We start from the raw sequence: 20,138 nt of genomic DNA, 5'->3' as shown, positions 1-20,138 counted from the left end.
TGGGCGAGGCTTTTCATTCCTCCTGTGGAGTGTCACCCAGTGCAAGATGACTACAAATCCTGTGTTAATGTCTGATCTTTCACCTATTTGTTGATTTTCATCACTCTTGAAAGAAGGCTGTTCAGAAATTTTGTTCTGAAAGCTTCTTTTGGAGCATGACTTAGTTACATCATTTTTGTATAATAGATCTGTAAGATCCAGAACAATTCCATTTTCCTTACTCCTGTCAGTGGCATGCTATTCCATTGCAGTTTCTGTCCTTTTCAATGACCAATACAAGCACTAGCTCTCTTGTCCACTTTTGTCTCCACAGTCCCATGGCTACCAGGTGGTGTTTTTCAAAGAGGTAGATGGTATAGAGTCTGAACACTCCAAGGCAGAAATGCAGCCTGGCATTTTCCTGGGTTGCAGGAGCTTTTCAGGGTTGCTCCAGATGATGGAAACCAACCCTGGGAGTACTTCTGGGATTGACAGATGAGAACTCACTCTCAAGGCATACTGTCTTTATTGTCACCATCCCCACATGGCTTTGTTGTTCCGTGTTAGATGAATCCCATGGGCTGCAGGAATTGCATTACACGGGGAGGGAGGATTAGCAGAATCCCAAGAGTGTTGGTATCTATAGAGCAGATGTTTCTGCATGAGATGCTTATAAGGATACATTTTCTGATGTGTTAGTTACAACATGAAAACTGCAGAGTTCGATGGCTGAGTAACTTATTTGTGGCATTAATTAGGTACTTATTTGATCCTGCAGAGTTCTTATGGTTATTTGTGTGATATATGTGGGAATTTTTTCTTGAGGCATTAATTTTCTGTAAATTATTCTATAGCTGAAGAAACAGCAAGTGATAATGGCAAGCTACTGATATACTTTTATAGCGTCAGTTCTAACCTTATCAGTGTCCACCTTTAATCATAACACAGATCAAGAAGTAAGAAAGCAGCACACAAAATACTGTGATGCTGTTAGTAACTAAAGCAGTGTAAAAAAATATGCTACAAGTGCTCTTGTGAGACCTCACCTGGAGTATTGTGTGCAGTTCTGGTGTCCTCAACATAAAAAGGATGTGGAACTGTTGGAACAAGTCCAGAGAAGGGCCACGAGGATGATCAGGGACTGGAGCACCTCCCATATGAAGATAGGCTGAGGAAGTTGGGGCTGTTCAGCCTGCAGAAGAGAAGGCTGCGTGGAGACCTCATAGCAGCCTTCCAGTATCTGAAGGGGGCCTATAGGGATGCTGGAGAGGGACTCTTCATTAGAGACTGTAGTGATAGGACAAGGGGTAATGGGGTAAAACTTAAACAGGGGAAGTTTAGATTGGATATAAGAAGGAAATTCTTTCCTGTTAGGGGTGTGAGGCACTGGAATGGGTTGCCCAGGGAGGTTGTGAATGCTCCATCCCTGGCAGTGTTCAAGACCAGGTTGGACGAGGCCTTGGGTGATATGATTTAGCATAAGGTGTCCCTGCCCACAGCAGGGGGGTTGGAACTAGATGATCTTAAGGTCCTTTCCAACCCTAACGATGATAGCACAAATGGAACATTGAAAAATCATATAAATGGCCATGAGCAAGAAATGTGTGAAGGATTTTTTTGGCAAAATTTGATTGATTTATTTATTGAACTCTGCAAGTGTTCCTGATGTATTTTAGCTCTCTATTTCTAAAACTTAATGAGGGAATAAGAAATGTGATTCACAGCTCCGGGTAAGACCATTTTTAGTGCATTTCTGTCACCCTCAAGCTTAATAAGTAACATTTCACTTTAATAGATGTGCTTGGAGGTGGAGTTGCTATCGTTTATTGTTATAACTCCTGAATGGTATCGCAGAGGATTTGAATTCTAATTTCAGTTTCATAAAGATTTTACATTAAAATTCACATTTGGGCTTTTAATACAAAAGGATTACTACAACTGGAGGTGGAAGAAGAGCATATAGAATTCTCTCCTCCGTGTATCCTGTGGAATCGTGTTTTGATATCCTCTTTGCTTGTCTTTTATCAGTTATTGCTAGAGGTGAGGCTGTGTGTTAGGATTTGGGGAAAGGATTTATTTATCTGTGCATTTGTGTTCTTAATTAAAAGTTAATGTGTTGTTACAGCAACCAGCTCACACTTAAATGTCTTCAGATTTTGAGAGGTCTCTGAGAAAATGTGGTGTTTTTTCCTAGTCACCCAGTTAACAGACCACCCTGCCTGGGTGATGGGGAGCCATGGGAGTGGACCATGGTTGATTTGTTAATTACTTGGAGATTGGCAGTTCCTCTGGTTAATTTAAAAGAAACATTGGGTGCATGATCCTGATGGCAGAAGATAAGGATTCTGTCCTGACCTTTGAAAGCTCAACTTTACATGAGTATGGGGAAGTCAGACACCCCGAAAGGTTGGCTGTAGTGGTGTTGAAATTAGTGCATTTCAGCTTTGGGAAAACTTTCCATAGGGGTTTTGCTGGCAAACACTTATTTTGCCACTCCATTTCCCACCAAAAAATGAAAGATAAAAGATAAGAAGATGGGGTGGGGGGGGCTGGGGAGAGGGGGTGGAAATGCAGCATTTGGAAAATTGACTAGAATGTTACTTATTTATTGAGCAATAGCAAGTTGATGCTTGTGTATGGCTGGGGTTTCGGTACATAGTGAGCATGCTCACTGGACAAGTTGAGGCTAAGTTCTCCCTTCTAACAGTTTCCGTACTCACGGATACATGCAGCTTTAACAACCCCAACTACCTTTCACTGCTCTGTCTCACATCTTCTGCCTGGGCCATTCTCTTGTGCAATATTTGGAGAAATTTTAAAGCCATATGAACATACTGACTGTTGTCTTTTAGCTTCTAAATGTGACTGATTCAGGCTTTGTACTGATTCTGCTGTACGCAGTGTGAAAGGTGGGCTTTAAATGTCAAACTGGGATTTAAACCAGGTGCAGTAACTTCCATTCAGAAAGCTGGGGATACAGAACAGACTTGGAGAACTTTTGTGCAGTCAAGGAGACACCAGTTGTATATGGTGACTCCCATCTGACCTCTTTGGAGCAGAGGAGGGCCAAAGTGAAAAACAATTTTATATACAGATTAATTAATTAAAATAGTTTATTGTACACCTGGTTTTATTCAGTTTCTGTGGCTATGAATTCCACTGAGTAGGCCTGTGATTTTGCATGTTTTTTAAAGTGGTGAAAGTATTTTTCAGATTAAAATTTCAGGCTTTAAAATAAAGTTTTGGGTTTGCATACTGTTTGCTCTGACAAATCCTGTCCAGTTTAAGATTTATCACTGGACTCACTAGCAATGCAGAAGAATAGGCTTATAGGCACCTCTGTGACTGTTCCCCTTTTTGTTCAGATTCAGGGAGTTGCATTGCCATATTTTACTGAGATTTAACAGGTTTGTCAGATGGCTTTGCCTCCAAATTGTTCATCCAAGATAATGAGTTACTCATAATTGTAGTACAAATCAGCACACCTTCAACTTTATGGTGAAGGTCAGAGGGCTAAATTTTCCTTTAAATCTCTCTGTTAGGAATGTAAGTTCAGATGGAGCAGAAGCACGCAGAAGACTAAGAGAGTGCGATGGCTTGGTGGATGCCCTCCTTCATGCTCTACAGTCTGCAGTTGGCAAGAAGGATACAGACAATAAGGTGAATTTCAGTATTAAAACTTAATGGATGTTTCCATTAATTTAGGCTGGCATGTTGCACTGGGGTTGACTTCTGTTTGCTAGTATCAGAAGTGGATTATGGTTGCCTCAGAAAAGACAGTAATTATCTTCCTTTCATCTCGGTCATGATAATCTGTGGTACTGTCATGATCATGCTGTGGTAACAGCGTGATGCTGCTATGTTACTTTGTGTGGCCGATGACATGAGCAAAGGCAAGTGGTTGTGATAGGTGGGGAGAGTAGTCCTTTATCATCATCAGTGACGTTATTGCTATTGTTCTGCATTACTTAATTAACATTTGAAGTGCAATCTCCAAATCGGAATTCTGTTGCATTGTATTGTGCTTTGCACAATGCCAGCAAAGGAGTCAGTTCCCATTTTAAAGACTTTTTTCAGCACCATCCCTAAGAATTTTAGCACTTAGACATTAAGAGAGTATCTTCAGACATGCAGCAGTTTCATTGTGGCTGGTTTTTTTAGGTGCCGGATTTGATTAATCTATTCTTTATTATCATCTCATCCTGCAGTGCTTAAGAGCATATTTATATGCATAAGGAATATCATAAATTTAACCTGCTTAAAAAAGAAAGAGCATGCTATTGCTTTTTAACACCAATAAAGCTTATAAAGCATCGTTACTTTATTCTTTTTGAGTTGCACCATGTGATGGACTGTACAAGGGAATTATAAAGCTCTGTCACTTAATCAGGTAATTTTGGAAGTGGATTTTGTAACCACCTGGTGGTTTCCATTGCAACCTACAGAGCATTGCTCTTGTCAGAATCTGACGTGCTGTGGGTTAGCTATTACAGGACATGTGAGGAATTCAATGAGAACACAAGACGAAGGTTTTGACCAGAGAAAATTTAATAAAATGGGCTCCTTGGGGATTTAAAGTTTGGAAGAATGAGAGAGAGATTTGTATTAAAATAAGATCCTTGTATGATCATTTTCCACTGTGTGTTTGATCTTTTGGTGAATTGTATTCTTTATGTAAGATCAGGTGGTATTTTCTATTAGAGAGTTTTCATTTTGAATGGGTGCTATTTATGAAGCACTTCACTTCTGGAAAATAAAATCAATTTTAGAACAAGAATGAACTTTAATTGAAGGGATTTTTGCCTAAATCTTCCTTGAAAGCTACATTCTTTTCCTGGGGCTGGTGGGCTTTTTTAGAATTCCTCCAAATGCTCCACTGTATAAACTAATGGTTTGTAACTAAGAGGGTGCAATACTACGTATAACACACATTTCTCTGTAACAGTCTGTGGAGAACTGCGTGTGCATCATGCGGAACCTTTCCTATCATGTCCACAAAGAGGTCCCCGGAGCTGATAAGTACCAAGAACTGGATACCAGTCAGACTGCAAGTGTGGGAGGCTCTCAGAAGAAGAAGAAAGATGATGCTGGTTGCTTTGGTGGGAAAAAAGCTAAAGGTATGTGTTGCAGAGAGCTTGGCACTAGAAATGGATTTGGGGGTAAATTTTGCTGTGATTTTGACTGCGTGTTCGTAGTGTCATGGCATGTGTTCATCTCCCTTGTTGTATTGCTACGAAATGTTTGGGAATTTTTTCCACAATCACCACAGTTTTGTTTGGCTGTAAACAGGAGTGGTGCATGCTGACAGATAACACTGCTGGTGGGCAGAGGAGGGTGTGCTCTGCCTCGCCTCTGCAGTACTGTGTTCTTGAATTTGTCAAATCTTTGCTCAGTCTACTTGCTTGGCTGGATCTTGGCTGCATAGCGTGTGCCACAGCCTCTGGAAGCAAGGCCAGCATGCGTTTATTCCCTGCATGGTAGTCCTGTGTGTGTATCTTCCATGCCTACAGTCCCTCACGTTTGAAAACAAACTAACAGCCTACCTTCCTACTCACAACCCAAACATACAACCTCCTAATTCAGTCACTCTTCCAGTAATTTAAATTGCAAACATGATTATGTAGCTTTTAATTGTCAGTCACTTTTAGACCTGTTCTCTCCTCTGGGGCATGAGTGTTGCAAATGATTTTCATTACAAGAGAGGATTAATACTCTCAGTAACCCTCCTTCCATCTTTCGTTTAGAAAGAGGCACTCAAATTATATCAGTTTTCTTTGTTGTTTTAGAGAAATTATTATTCTAGACTGAATTCAGAGACAATGAACTCTGTTTTCTGTCTAGGCTCCATTCTCCTCATTCATGTGTACTCACATCCTGGCTTACTATTTATAACCAGGTCTGAGGAAGGTTTTGGTCCTGACTAGCTGATACAGAATTGTCTGAACTTGACAGACAGTGCTGCATGTTACTCTTGCTTTGATCTGACCTATACATGTTATTAAAATATTTCATGTTTCCATATGTGTTAGGGAAGTCATCACAGTGTGAACGTGCTTTTCCAGACTAGTCTGTCACCAGCTAGATATAAACTGTGTTAAAAAAAATTATATGCATCTTTGAATTGCTGGGGGAAACACTGAAGAAAGAGTTTTACCTGCCTGGCCAGCCAGTTCTCACAGTGAGTGACTGAAACTTCAGTGTGATATCCTTTAATATCACCTTGAACATGTGCTGACTCGAGCCTGTTCCCTGCCACTTGCAGTCCCTGTTGTTTTGCTGCTTGAGAGCAACACAGTCCGTGAAAACATTTTTAGACATAAAAGCTATGAGTGTGCACTGTGGGAGGAGGGGAGTGTGCTGATTGAGAACTGCCATCCTCCTCTTGATGACTGTGAAAAGAGAGGGCTCTTGGGTGGCTGTCCTCTGTCAAGTGTCTGCCTGCTTCCTCTGGGGCCCACCTTTGTGTATCTCCTGTGTCTGTACACCCTGATAGTTTCTGTCTATCTCCAAAGCTTCTGATTACATCTTTCTGGACAAATTGGTCTCAAAATCATTTGACACAGAGTTTGAACCCTTCAATTTCAGTGAGCAGTGCAGGCAGTCAGTGACAGCTTGGGCTTGGTCCTGTATGTACAGCAGGAAATGACAATTTCTGAAGTATATCTTAACATTCTTTCCCCTCTTTTTAAAGTGTGCTGTTCTCTAGAGGGAAATCAACTGGTAGTAATGCTGAGCTCGCAGCTGGTAGTATGTAGATCAGAAGGATAGAGGGGGACAGGCAACTGTTATGTAAAAAATATATAAATTAAACCCAGTTAATAAATGTGCTTCTGAAATCGTAAAGAGAACCTTCCTTTTCTCACTGATAAATTTATGTGAATCCCTGGTCTGAACCTGCCTTAATTTTCTCAGTCTAGGACTGTAAATGTATCTGTTCTCTCCCCCTCTTGTTCACTTGATCTTGCAGTGTTTCCATGTTTCTTTTACTTCATGGTCATTGATCATAGCATTTCAAACACCTCTGCAAAGGGCTGCTCATCCTTTTGTCCCCTCAGTTCTGTAGGAACCTTTTCATTTAATGAAAAGAGGAATCAAAAAAAGCTGTGCAAACAAAATTTTTTTTTTTTCCCAGCAGGAACCAAAGGGAAAAAGTAGAATATCTTGTTTTGGTTTGTTTTTTTTAATTGGTTAAACTACTGTAGTATTTTTGTAATACTCAGGTTTTAAACCTTTTCTGTGAAATTCTGGCTCTTTGTGACTGTTCCTTTGTATTTTCTTCCTTCCTGTAAATTTTTGTTTTTCTTTTGCTGCTTTTCTGGTAATTAGAGGAGTGGTTCAATCAAGGTGAGTTGTTGCAATACTTTCTTTTCATCATCACCATAATATGCTTTGTTCAGCTTTCACATGCAAGGCTTAGAGCTGATATGAAGGTCTTGCTCATATCACCTTCTCCACTGTACCCCCAGAGCATCCTCCTGTTCATTCCAGTAGGCATGGAAATCCTCTAATTGAGTGAGCATTTGCAGGTTGGTCTTCCCACACTGAGAATATTAAAAACAAGGTTTTATTCATTCATGGTGTAAGTGTAGTGAGGTAATTGATTTGCAACTGGCCTGGTAACCCTGTGAGAGAGGGAGCACCTACGTGTGCACATTGTCATATCAAAGTACAGCTTTGCTAGCAGTGTGGGTAGCAGTAGGCATGAAAACTCAGCAGCTTGGATGTGTATTCTCGGGGATCCTTGGTATTTTGTCTGCTTGGGCACGAATGCCTGGGCTGCTGCATCTTTATTACTGGCACTCAGGCTAGCTAGATGAAGCTACCTACCCCAGTAAATGTCTCGAGGGATATGCCCTTTAGTTTCTCATCCCAGCACAACAAGTAAAATTGCAGTTGGAATACAGAAGGCTGAGGCTGAAGTTTGCCTCCCTTGATTGTTGGCTGGGAAGTTGTTAGGCTGTGAGTGCTCTGGAGATTTCCACTGTTACTGAGACTGGTTCTGGGGTAAGGGCAGGGTCACTTTCAGTTTGTGACTCTTGCTTCGGATCAGTGAGCTCTGGAGGGCTGAGCCAAAAGAGTAATGTTGGGAAAATAAAACCAAAGCTAATTGCACCACCCAACAAATGCTGCTCAGTAGTGTTGTGAGAGACACTGATTGCAGGTATGGCTGGTGAGCCTGCAGAGGATGGGTGTCTTGGCAAGACAGAGCTCAGCCCTTGCTTTCTGACCCTCTGCTGCAGTCTGGGTCAGTGGGTTTATTAACAAGCACAGTACTGACTGTTCAGGGGTGTTATGTAAATCTCTCTTCAACTTTTTAACCAGAAAGAAGGCTTTTGGGGATTAATCCGTCAGCAGAAATGGTCCAACTGAATAGCTGTGTTGATTATGTGGTAAAGCAAAATGACATTTGAGGAAAGTCACCAACACTAGTGGTTAATAACACCGGGTCGCACTTCAAAGTGTGTACTGAGTTTCTGACAGATTGAAAATGCCGAAGGTCATGTTTTGGTTATTTCTTACATAATGGGTGGGGGGGGAGGCGGAGAGGGGAAAAAAATTAATCCCACTATTTTCAGAGACTGTAAATTGCATCTTGCACAAGCAAGTCTCATGTCAGGCAGTTTTCCCAAACCACAGTGCTGTGCCAGTTCCTACAGCCAAGTCTCATAAAACAGACCTGTCAGGAGGCATGTTTAAAGCTGTCCGTCTCTTGGCAAAGTTTGGAGCTATGCTTCTCATCCAAGAGCATCCTCTTTCCTCTGGCATACCTCAGGATGGAAAATTTGGAGAGCAGGGAAATGCATAGAAGGGCAGAAAAAGGATGTTATATATCTTTTCAACTGCTAATGTGGTCATTCCAGCATCCCTGTGCACTAGAATTACTGACAGGCTTGAGTGGCAGAGGGGGTGTTCAGAGCTATAGAAGCTGGTTTTCTCATGATCTGGGTCAGGCCAGGGAAGGTTTGCAATTGGTAGGCTCTTTAACTTGCTAAATTTGGTCACCTTTTTTAGAAACTCCAAACCAGTGTTTGTGGGTCCTGTGAAAATCAAATGGGAAAAATACCAGCTGGGCCACAGACTGAAAACTTTGACTTCTAGATGGATTTCTTTTGGAGTATTCTTGCAGCTTGGTCACATCCTCTCTATAGGAAAGCTGTGGGAAATGTAGGAGCTAAGGGTATTTTTGAATCTGACCCTTGCTGAATTTGATGAAGCAAGTAATTTGTAGAGTTGAAATCCCCTTGGTCAGAGCTGTGTTCTGAATTGCTTCCATTTGTAAACAGCTGGCAGCTTCTGGTTTGAACAGATGCAGTTTTGCCTGCAAGGTGGGTTAGTTTCTCAGAGGGCTGAGAGTCAAATTAGCAAAGGCTTCATAGGAGATGGCCACTCTTTGCAATCTGGCCCAGAAATTGAGAGATGGCGACTGAAGATCACAGAGCACGGGTGGAGTGTGCTGTCTTAATGAAAGATGGCTTAGGAAATCGGCAGCTGCTTCTGCATTACCAGCTCAAAACATGTAGCAGCCAACAATGCTCTCCTGCATTATCTCTTCCAATAAAAAGTTATGCAAAATACATACTGCTTACTAAACATTGTGCTAGAAAGAAGGGAGCTCTTACAGTGCCATCACAGTTCTTCAGGGCTAATGGAAGTACCAAATCCCAACCTTTAAATTAGAGTGAACCTCTGAAATGAATGAGTAGTTGTGTTGAATAAGGTCTGGTTCTCCAGATAAGTGTTCTGAGGTTTAAACTAGATAATGCCAAAGACATGAGACTTGGGGTCATGTGAAAAAACAGTTTGTCCTACTTGTAGGTAAGATGGAATAACACTCGTCTAAGTCTGTAATCTTTCCTAGACTGACTTACTTCCTTCTGTGCCTTCCCCCCCCCCACCTTTGCCCTGCTCTTTCCTGTCAATGCTCTAAGTGTCAACAAGGGTTTGCAGCCAGTAACTGGGTTCAGCTGCCATTATGAACTGTAACATCCTTTGGTGATGCACAGCATTTTTTATTTCTGGCATTTGGTTTCGCAAACAATGTGTTTCTCATTCTTTCATGGAGCAAAAACTTGATTGAGGGCTGCAAAGTTCAGCTAATTCCTATCTCTTCCTTCAGGAAAGATGGCTTCCAAAGGAGTGTCATGGTACCTGGCTGCATGACTTTTTGGCAGCTTAGATGGTCTTTTTCATACTTTAATGAAGTAAATTGCTTCAGATGAACAGAACTTCTGGATGCATGTTTTGTTTTGCACAGTAGTAAAGTTGGCTGGTGTTCTGTGCTGGCATTTCAAACTGAAAGTGTGTGATATTTACAAAGAAGGGGAGGGGCTGGAATACTACCTTAAGGTGCTCCCCTCCCTTGATGTTATTTCTAAATGTTCATGCTGGTATTTAAAGGCTCCGTTGTCTCTGTAGTAGTGTGTGTGTTTATCCTTTTGTCAAGAAGAGAGGCAAAGTGGCCATTGAATTCACTGCACAGAAGCTGTACCAGCTCCCAGCTATAACAGGGCTGTGATTGACCTTTCGCATGTCATGCCCTATTCCCAGAAAAGAATCAGACTAATTTCCCCATTACCTTTTCAAGGACCATTTTCCTGTTTGCTTTTAATCATCCTGACTGGTGGAGCTTTCAGCCCTTCTGTAAACCTCCATTAACAGCCTGGTAGAGTCCCTGTGCAGAAGCCACCTCTGGCTGCTTCAGTTGGGGTGTTTTGAATCCATCCCATCATACCTGCTGTCCCTCCCTCTTGAGGGAGAGGGACTGAATAACTTGATTTGCCTCCCCAAAAAAATAATTTGGGAAAGCAAAACTCTGCATTACTGTCCTCAGAGTCAATACTGATTCTTGTACTTCCTTCCAAATCTCCCTCTGCTGTCAGTACTTTTCTGGTGGCAAGGTTGCCTGCTTATCCCACAGCATCCATGCTGCTTACCCAAGGCTGTGTGTCTCCCTGGGGAGAGAAGAAGGGATAAAAATTAACCTTGTCTTCCCCAGCTGTTTATGTAACTTTGAATTCTCACCTAACTAAAACTGAAGTCCCGGTTTCGTTCTGCTTTCTGTGAAGGATTATGTGAATTAAAACTGATGTAATGTTTTGAAACTGCCTCTCAGTAAATGTGTGGAATTATTTCCACTGGTTTCTAATAAATAGTCAAAATGGCTCTTTATTGATTGAAGGGCAATCTAAGGTTAAGTTGTTGGCTGCTGGCTGTACAATATATTAAATCTAGGCCTTCCTGTCTGATAATGACAACAAGAATAAAGGCTGCAAAGGAAACCTGTTGTTTTTTCCTCTGCTTTAGCTAAGCTTCAGATCAAAATTTCTTGATGAAAATAACAAGTAAATACTGGACTTCTGAGGAAGGCGAATAGCTTTGCCAAGAAGGCAAATGGCACAATTTTCAAAGATTTTAAGCACTCTTAGGACCCACTGAAATGCTCGTGCTGAGCGTGTTTGCAGATCAACCTGCAAGTAGCATGGATGTTTTCCCAAAGTTGCTCCTGCTAAAACCACAGCGATGCAGCTGGATTGCAAGTCGGATATGTGCAAATATGAGTAATAGTCTGTAATTTATATTCTGAGTCTATATCTGCTCTCATCTTGGAGATGCACATGACAGTATCTTACCTGTCAGTATGCTGACAGCCTTTTCCATCTGTTGTCTTATTTTTTTGCACAGGAAAGAAGAATGGAGATTTGGACAGGAATTTTGATACACTTGATTTGCCTAAGCGGTCTGAAGCAGCAAAAGGTAATGCTAATGTTTGTGCTTTTGGAAATAACAAGTAGTATGGGAGCAGGAGGCTTTTAAAGAGGCTTGAGACATGAGCATATCAGGCTGATCTCTTTCTTTTGTATTCAGTTAATTGAAATAATGGATGTGTCAGTGCTTGTTGTTATCTAGTATTCAGTATTCAAAGGCTGGATATAACCAGCTTTTATATAAAGCTGCTGAATGGGTGGAATCTTGTAGAAGCCCATCTGATTTGGTGTTAGGTGATTGTAACTCCATAGAGGGGTGAGTGCATGTTTTTTTCCTTTACAACTCCATTTGCAAATTGCCTGCGCTACATGTGAATGTGAGTTCTGAAATGCATTAGGTGAGTGTACTTACCACTAAGGTTTTTCCTTCACTGGCATCTCTATAGTTCTTCAGTGCTACAATGAATTGGAGAGTGACAGCAGGGAATGAGTTCAAATCTTTTGTCTTTACTGATAGTCTTCTCCTGAGGACAGTATTTTCCCCTTCTGCAGTGAGCAGTACTTACAGTTTGCCAAAACCAGGTTGACAGAAAAATTTTTCTGCATTGCGCTATTGTATTTCAGCTCTGGCAGAGGTGAAATCTTTCACAAACAAGCTACATTTGCTTCCTGTACGCATGGTACTCTTTTATTAATTGGAGATCAGGAAATGATTTAGGATCTTATCAGACTTCTTACAGCACTGGACGGTGTTTTGAGACTTGCACAGGTTTTCATTTGAGTGTGTGCAGTATCATCGCAAAGATTCAGCCATTGTCATGGCAACTGCTGTGGTGCCACCCTGTCAACTCAGCCCTGCAGGAAATGCTCTCCCACAGCACCTTCACCTTAGTGATTTGTGAATATCCACAACTACCTGAGTATTCCTCAGAAAGAAAATCTTAAACTCTCCCTGTGTTATTTGCACAGTTTCAGAGAGTATATGAGACAGTGTGACTCAGTGGAGAGATCCTTGGGCTTGGGATATCGGAAGTACGCTATTTAGCTACCTTTATCGAATCAGCTGATCAGTTTCCATACTGTTAACTGAGGGTGGCAGCAGCAGAGGCCCTATCTAGCATCCTTAGAGACATATTGGTAGTCATTGATGGCATAATGATTATGTGTGTGAAGTGCTGCATGCACTTAAATTCATGGGCAGTGAAGCTCTGGTATGCAAACTAATCCTAATACATGGATGGATCTAATCTATTTACACGCACCTTTTTACAGTGGTACAGTTTCTAGGCTAATGCCTAAACACTAATGTTAATGCACCTCTTAGAAGGTGCAATGCCACCCTGCTTGGAGAGCTGCAGGAAACTTCTTGGTTCAAGGCTGGGCGTTGATTACATTGCAGAGCAAGGAGACATCCTAAGGATGGAGGAGAGGAATGCAAAATACAGCAGGGGCTTCAGCACTTTCATTCCTTTCTAAATGTGACTGGAATATAGGTGCCCCTAAAAGGAAAAGATGAAAATCTAAGATTTCTATAAAGAGCTGGATGTTGTGCAACTTTAAGACAAAAATCTTTCAGGTGGCTTTGTCAATGGTGGAAGTTTTGTGGCATATCTGATGGGAGATGTATCTGCCTCTCTGAGCTTACACAGCTCTGTCATACTCAGTTGCTAGAAATCGCACACTCTCAAAGAGTTTTTGTTTGATAATTTCAAGATACCTCTATTTAATCTAAGATGAATAGACTCTCATGCTAGGTAGATTAGGTCAGGAGATTATTCCCACAGCATTTTGAAAGAGACCTTTGACATGGGAAAAAGGCTTGAGAAACTACTTGCTTGTGTGCTAAGGCAAAAAGTAAATTCAGTGATGCATATTTTGTTTCCTGCTAAGCATCTTGTTTACGCGAGAGCTCCTGGATATTGAAGGTTCTAACAAGGTTGCTGGGACTTTGAGTTGTCGGTAAGATGAAGAAAATAAAATTGCAGTTTTAAAACCCTTAAAAGCTCTGGTCAGATCTGTGCCATAGAGTATAATTGGCTCTGATGAGATCAGCTCTCTGCTGAAGCAGAACCTTGTTACCAAGATTGAAAAATCATACAAGTTTTAATGATCAAAAGTACTCAGTTTGAGTGACACAATGAAGTGCTATTTCAAAAATCAACAATTATAGATTAATCTCTTTCATGTATTATTAAAGCCATATTAAAGTGAGTTTTCAGCTGGAATCTCTGTGGGCAAATGAAACTGCAGTAATAGGATTTGTTCATGCAATGCAGCAAATGAACACTGTGGTAGTTAACAAATACTGGGATGCAGTGTTGTTAAGGTTCCTGTAATCTTGCAGTTGACATCCATGGTGTTTATCTGACGGATCTAAAGATGATGTTTCAAGAACTTGACATATACTCTTAAGTATGATCACTGAGCTTAATTGATAGCATGCTTATGGTTGCTTGAGAAAAGGCAGACTGGAAGCAGTGAAGTAGTTTCAGACCTGTTCTCTATCATCTCTGGAAACTGCACTTGGTCTCCAAATGACTTCAGTTGCAGGAATCTCTGCCTGTCCTGTAGCTGGACATCATAAACCCAGAAACTTTTGTAGTTTCCAGTTGGGATGTTGAGGCTGGTTAGTGTCTGTGTGGGAGACAGCTCAGGAACAAGTTCATATCCTGAACAGTTCAAATGAGCTCATGAGTTACTACCTTGTTTAAGTGCTATTTGTTGGGATTTTTTTCCTGACGTGTGTTTGTCCTGGAGAGAAATTAATGGATGAAGGTAATTCTTGGGGTTTTTTTTCAGTGATAAACTAGTCTTCTTTTCTTCTGGTTGCATTTGGTTTTTTAATGGAAATCAGATTTTGCTGCAGCACAGAATTTGAGCAGCCCTGAAACCATTTCTAAGCCTTTAATAATTTTATGTGCTAGGCATTCTGGCAGGGGAAAGCTTCCAGTTCAGGGTTGTTATCTGTGGTAAACTGGATAATGTCGGATGGGGGAACTTGCAGTGCTTTCAGGAGCTGTCTCATCTTGATATAAATAAATATATATGCTCTGGCAGTGTCCAGAGTAGTGCTGTCCTCCTGAGGAGAGATTGTGGAAGAGACGCTTCTTGTTTCTTCCTTTGTTGGAAGGAGCATATTTTTTCTGGTAGTCAAAGAGGGAGAAGATAAATTTTGGAGGGAAGTGATAAGAGCTTGCACAGAGCCATATGAGAGGGAACAGCACTGACAAGAAGTTATGAATGCTGTCCTCAGGACCTTGCTAAATTTAGTACTTTCAAAAATTGCTGCTTCTGTGGAGGGGGGAAAAGTCGTCTTGCTGAAATCCCTTCCCCAATATAAAGTAGGTCACTGATGGTGGTGTTAGCTGTCTCCTCTGCAGCATGTCCTCTTCTGCGCTACCACAGTGCGAATGCTGATTTCTCCTGTGTACATATTAAATTTATAGGATAGTGCAGTCCCTTTGCTTGGCTCACAGAATCCTTATTTCTGAGCAGAAATAGTGACAGGAGGCTCACACATTGGGGGGAGATCAGGATTAATCATATCTGTGCAGTGGAAAGCATGTCTCAGATGGCAGGCTGTGAGATAAGGTTTTCTGAAAAGAATCGGGATTGATATGTGTCAGCCCTCTGAAGATGTTATAAAGATTGTAACATTTAATCTTCCTGATGTGAAGGTGTTGGATTGTCTGCCCCTGTTCATCAGTGCTGGAACATGGGAGGAGAAGTCCAGAAGAGCAAACCAGCTTTTTACATGGAATCGGTGGATTATTCCTAATTAAATCCAGACTTCTGTGCTGTTTGGTTTAAGCAAATGCTCTGGCTTCTTGTTTATGCACACATCTAATGGCATAAAAGTAGATGTTCTGAGGTGTTGAAGTTCAGCTATGGCTTCAGTCTAACTCATTAGGGAGTTGAAAGTGTTCAGCCATAAGGAGACATGTGCAGGTGCATTTCAGCCTGATCAATAGGCTAACTCATTCTTTCCTTTAAATCAGTTTTTATTTATCTTTTCCATTTTGATCATTTGAACTTACTTCCATCCTAATGGGAACATAAGCTTAGGAGTCGAGCAGAAATACTGAACAAGTGCTAAAGCTGCTTATAGTTGAACAAGTCTATTTTGTTGTAGCAGGGACCTCACAGAAAAGGTGAATTCATTTGAAAGCTCAGCTTTGTGTGTATGCTTACCCTGGTCAGCAGCCAATGTAGGTAGGGAATGAGATTTTGGGGGAACTTGTCAGCAGGTGAATTTCTTCTGTCACTTTCCATATAGCCTGATGCTGGTGATAGATTTTTCTATCTCAGAAGGTGAGTGTCTAAATTCACTTATAAATCTTTTTATTACTGCTCCAGGAAATTAGACTTCCTGGCACTGTCAGGGTAATGACTTTAACTTAGTAGATTACAAAAATGCCAGCAATTTGTCTTCACTAACATGTAGTGGGGGGAGAGAGGAACTTCACTGAAGCTTTCCTCTGACTTCAGGTTTGTAATTAAGATTAGCTGCTGTTCTCATTTCACTGCTGTTTTAATTTGCTTTCTTTAAATCTTTACAAGTTGACTCAAGCACTCACCTGCCCTTTCCAGCTCCCTTCAATCATTAATTTTGATTGTCGTATTGTGAATAAGTGAGTAGAACTGATTGATTAATGGCACCATCCACACCCCTCCTGTGTCTGCTAGTGGAAATTGAGGTACTGGGAAGGTCTCCTCTGTGAGAGCAAGTAACATGTTCTTGTGTTAATATATTTTAAGTATTTCATGCACGTTGTTCAGAATTGCCATCAGAATTTTTAAGTATCTCCTATTTCTGTTGCTTTACCAAGCAGAGGATTAATTTTGGCCCAGTATGTCTTTCATATTTTACAAAGCAGTGAAAGATTTCTTATCTGTCTTCCAGTGCTTTGAGTCAGAGAAAATTTATTGCCTTGAATAGGAAAATTCCCATATGGAACCTGCCCTTGCCAAACTTTCTTCATTCCAGTACCCGTACATTCTCATTCTTTTTCCCAACACCTGCAAGGAATTCAGAGCAGGCACCTGTGATTTTTCTTTCTTTGCATACTCACTGTTTCCATAGCAGACTGCTAATTGTTCTGGAGTACTCCACTTTTATTGTCAAAATCTTCTGCAGTTCTTATGTTGAGCCACTTGTTTGTTCAAAGCTGGGTTGAAACATGACAGTTGCTTCCCCTGGCCTGCTGAGCTGTGCTCCGCAGGTGGAAGCTCTTTATTTGTGGTCTTTACGGATCTGTTAAACTTAATATTGCAGAACATAAATTTTAAGTTTAGGGATGAAACTGAAGGGTTTGAAAAATCTTACGGGGAGATGCTTCTGGAATGTGAATTGGAGGTCTGGGAGTACTATTATGTCTTTTGTCTTTTTTCTGCCCTAACATATCTTCTTCCAATTAAAAGAATGAAATAGCTTCTTGTTTTCTTAACATGACAACTCAAGCAATTCAAACTGGTATCAAGTGTATTATTATAGAACAATGATTATTTTTGTTTCAAGTAGATTGGCCTAAGCCTGTAAGAGTTGTAGTCTGTACTGACATATTGTGACACCTTTTGTGTTCTAATGGTGTGTGCATGAAGCAGATATGGAGAGCGTTGCTCATTTAGCATGGATTTTAAAAGGAGTGCAAAATCCTGTCATCAACAGTTAACTTGATAAAAGTTCCTTAAAACAGAAAATCATTCAGGTAGGAGTGTTGTTCTTTTTACATAGGTTGTTTTTTAGAGAGTCTGTGTAAACTCTGGATGAGGGGAGCAGTGATGGGTGATGGTGACTCATCTGCAGAGATCAGGTGTTTTGCTTTGACTTCTGACCCAATCCTACATAGGTGTTTCGCTTTGACTTCTGACCCTATTCGCAGTACATACTCCAGGGTACCTATAAGGAAACTTGTTGTAGGATTGTACCTGATAAAAAAATGTTTTGCAGTTCTTGCTTGAGAAGTTTTATGTTGACCAGCAAGGCAGGAGAAGGAACGAGTGGAAGAGCCATCTTGCTTTTCAGAGATGGCTTTGGATACTAAATAAACACTGCTTATTTGTCATGATGCTTCCTGTCACTAGCGAGTCTCAGTTCTTGCTGCCTGTTGCCAGGATCAGTTGGGTCTTTATGGTACATTTGTGTCAGACCCATGCAGAGCTGCTGGACTTCATTGCTGAAACAGTCCTAGTAGTTAGTGATTCACAGTCTTGTCTTGTGATAAGCTCACCGTGCTGCACAGATGTTGCATAAAATAAATCATTAGCACAACTCTTGAGGGTTGTTCCTTCCTTGTTGTATTAGTGCAGGTGGTAAGCCTTGAACAGCTTGGCCTTTGAAGGATGTTGTCCATGGAATGACCTCTGTTTCCTTCTACATAACTCATAGCATAAGGTTTAAAAAAAATACCAAACAAAATAATCCGTGCCTTTGGTGAGCAGGTATTGAACTGGCTTTGAACTAGCTCAGCAGTTAATGCAGCAGATTTTCACCAGATAGTGTGTTTTACCATGGCAAGTACCCATGGTGAGAGACTGTCATGCATGTCGTTAAACACCAGCAACTAGACAAACTTTCAGGCTTTTATCTTGGTGCATGTTGCTGCAACAGGACTTTGGCAAATGTGTAAAAAGCACAGTTACAGTTTTGTATTGTGTTATAATGCTAGAATCTGGATTTAATAAAACAAAGTGCTCTGTTGAGTCAGCAAGCCTTTGTGGTGGGAACTAAGTTATATCACTGAGTATCCAAGGTTCTCTTATTGCCTGCTTGTTTTGTTATGTTACTGTTAATTTCTAGGCCAAACAGGGTTTTCAAGTGCTACATGCTTTGAGCTCTCTCTTGACGCACAGGTGACTTCACTGCTGTTTGTAGTTCAGCAGTTACCTAGGTATGGCAAGGTTTGTCAACCACTAGAATCATTTGTTATCCGCTGGTCTATGCAGGCATTGTCTCAGATCAGCATTGTGTTGAGGTGAAAGATGAAGGTCTGCCTTCTCTGTAGTTTACTGTCATTGGTGGGCTTGATCACTTGCATTCATGTAGACATTTAATATTGTATATTTATGGTAAGTTTTGCAGGAATATTCAGATATCAATAAGCACCACAGCTCAACCTTGCTTTTCTCAAGTGTGTATGACCCTTCTGAATTCTGGCACTAATTCTTTTCACTTACTAATATGATTCTGTCTCACAACACTCTTTCTTTGGAGACTGTGAGGAAACATATATTGTTCTGGGAGAAATACTAATGATATGACTGAACCCTACACAGTAACTGTACAGTAGTGCTGCTGGGACTCTTGCAGCTCTGCTCTTTGTGGTTTAATCATTCCACCAAATCATGTGAGAGGAATTTGAGACCGTTACAGGACCAGCTCTCACTCTGGTGTTATCTGTCAGCTCAGGAATGTGAAGAGTAATTTTGGCTTTGCTTTCTGGTAATTGCTACCATGTTTGTCAAAATGTTGTTCTCTTGCTTCTGAGAATGCCTCAATGTTGCAGCTCTGATCTGTGTTTTCCAGTCTCTTGCTTTGTTCATAGGTATTTCCAAGAAAAAATTGTATTTACAGGTGGGACAGGTTAGACTCCTGGTAAGGTGAAATGGCATTTGTGGAACAGAAAATCTCTTGCAGCTGTGGCAAGGGGAAGCACAATGTTTGTGTGGTCCAACTATCCTATAAATTGCCCAGTTAAGAGATGTACTTTTGTGTCAGGAAGATTTGAGTTAGGAACTTGAAGCGTGCTGCTGTGTGGATGACATACACAGCCAGTGTAAACTGGGGAAGAAATTTTTTAACTGTGATAATTAAATGTCACTAATGCCTTCTCCACCTCCAGTATGGACACTTCATAATGTGAACGGCTTTTTCAGTTTTAGGTTATGTAGCTTTGATGCTTAAGCTTGAGGGAGCAGTGGGAAACAGCTGCTGGGATAGGGAGGGCAGGAGGAATTATTGCAGTGATATGAAGATCTCTTTCAGCTCTACATTTATACAGAGTTGAGAACATGAAGCTTTTCATGAAGTCATAAGGTGGTTGTTCTTGTCCATCATTTCTTGGCTCTCTTGTAACTTGTTTGCCTGTAGAGCTCCTCTTTTTCCTTTTGTCTTCTACCTCTTAAACAGCTAGAGGTCACATGCAAGGTGAGTTAGGAAGGCTGCTTTCTTCTGAATTGTTTTAAACCCTTCCTTCTGAATGAGAAAAATCTGACTCACCTCTAAGGTGAATCAACAGCCACAACTATTGCTCCTCTTTATTCTTTTCTTGCATTCTTTCATATTCAATGTTCCTCATTGGAGAGGAAAAGTTGGCAGAAGACAAGACTCTCCCCCTCCACCTTTACGTGTTTTTTTCACCTGTGATTCTCATGGGACTAGACAATAACTCCAGTAGTCAGCTTCTAGCTCCTTCTTGCCTGAGGCTGATAACCAAGAATATAGATCTATTATAA

At 41.0% G+C, this 20,138-nt stretch overlaps 1 protein-coding gene across 9 annotated transcripts in view; it reads left to right on the top strand.

The window, feature by feature from the left end:
• Positions 1-20,138, top strand: part of ARVCF (ARVCF delta catenin family member) — a 282,834-nt gene that overhangs the window by 223,512 nt on the left and 39,184 nt on the right. For 7 of the 9 annotated variants that reach the window (XM_057414996.1, XM_057414995.1, XM_057414999.1 and 4 more), the window contains 4 exons: positions 3,522-3,639; positions 4,925-5,096; positions 7,306-7,323; positions 11,662-11,733. In XM_057414996.1, the coding sequence (XP_057270979.1) occupies positions 3,522-3,639; positions 4,925-5,096; positions 7,306-7,323; positions 11,662-11,733 (380 nt within the window). The remainder of the gene's footprint in view (positions 1-3,521; positions 3,640-4,924; positions 5,097-7,305; positions 7,324-11,661; positions 11,734-20,138) is intronic. The other 2 variants (XM_057414992.1, XM_057414998.1) reach the window with 1 other exon arrangement.

Source organism: Pezoporus wallicus, unplaced genomic scaffold (assembly GCF_028554395.1).
Source record: "Pezoporus wallicus isolate ANWC-B61680 ecotype Strahan unplaced genomic scaffold, APGP_CSIRO_Pwel_v1 contig_8047, whole genome shotgun sequence".
NCBI lineage: Eukaryota > Metazoa > Chordata > Aves > Psittaciformes > Psittacidae > Pezoporus > Pezoporus wallicus.
The sequence above is the reverse complement of the archived record's forward strand: the minus strand, read 5'-3'. Positions and strand labels throughout refer to the sequence as shown.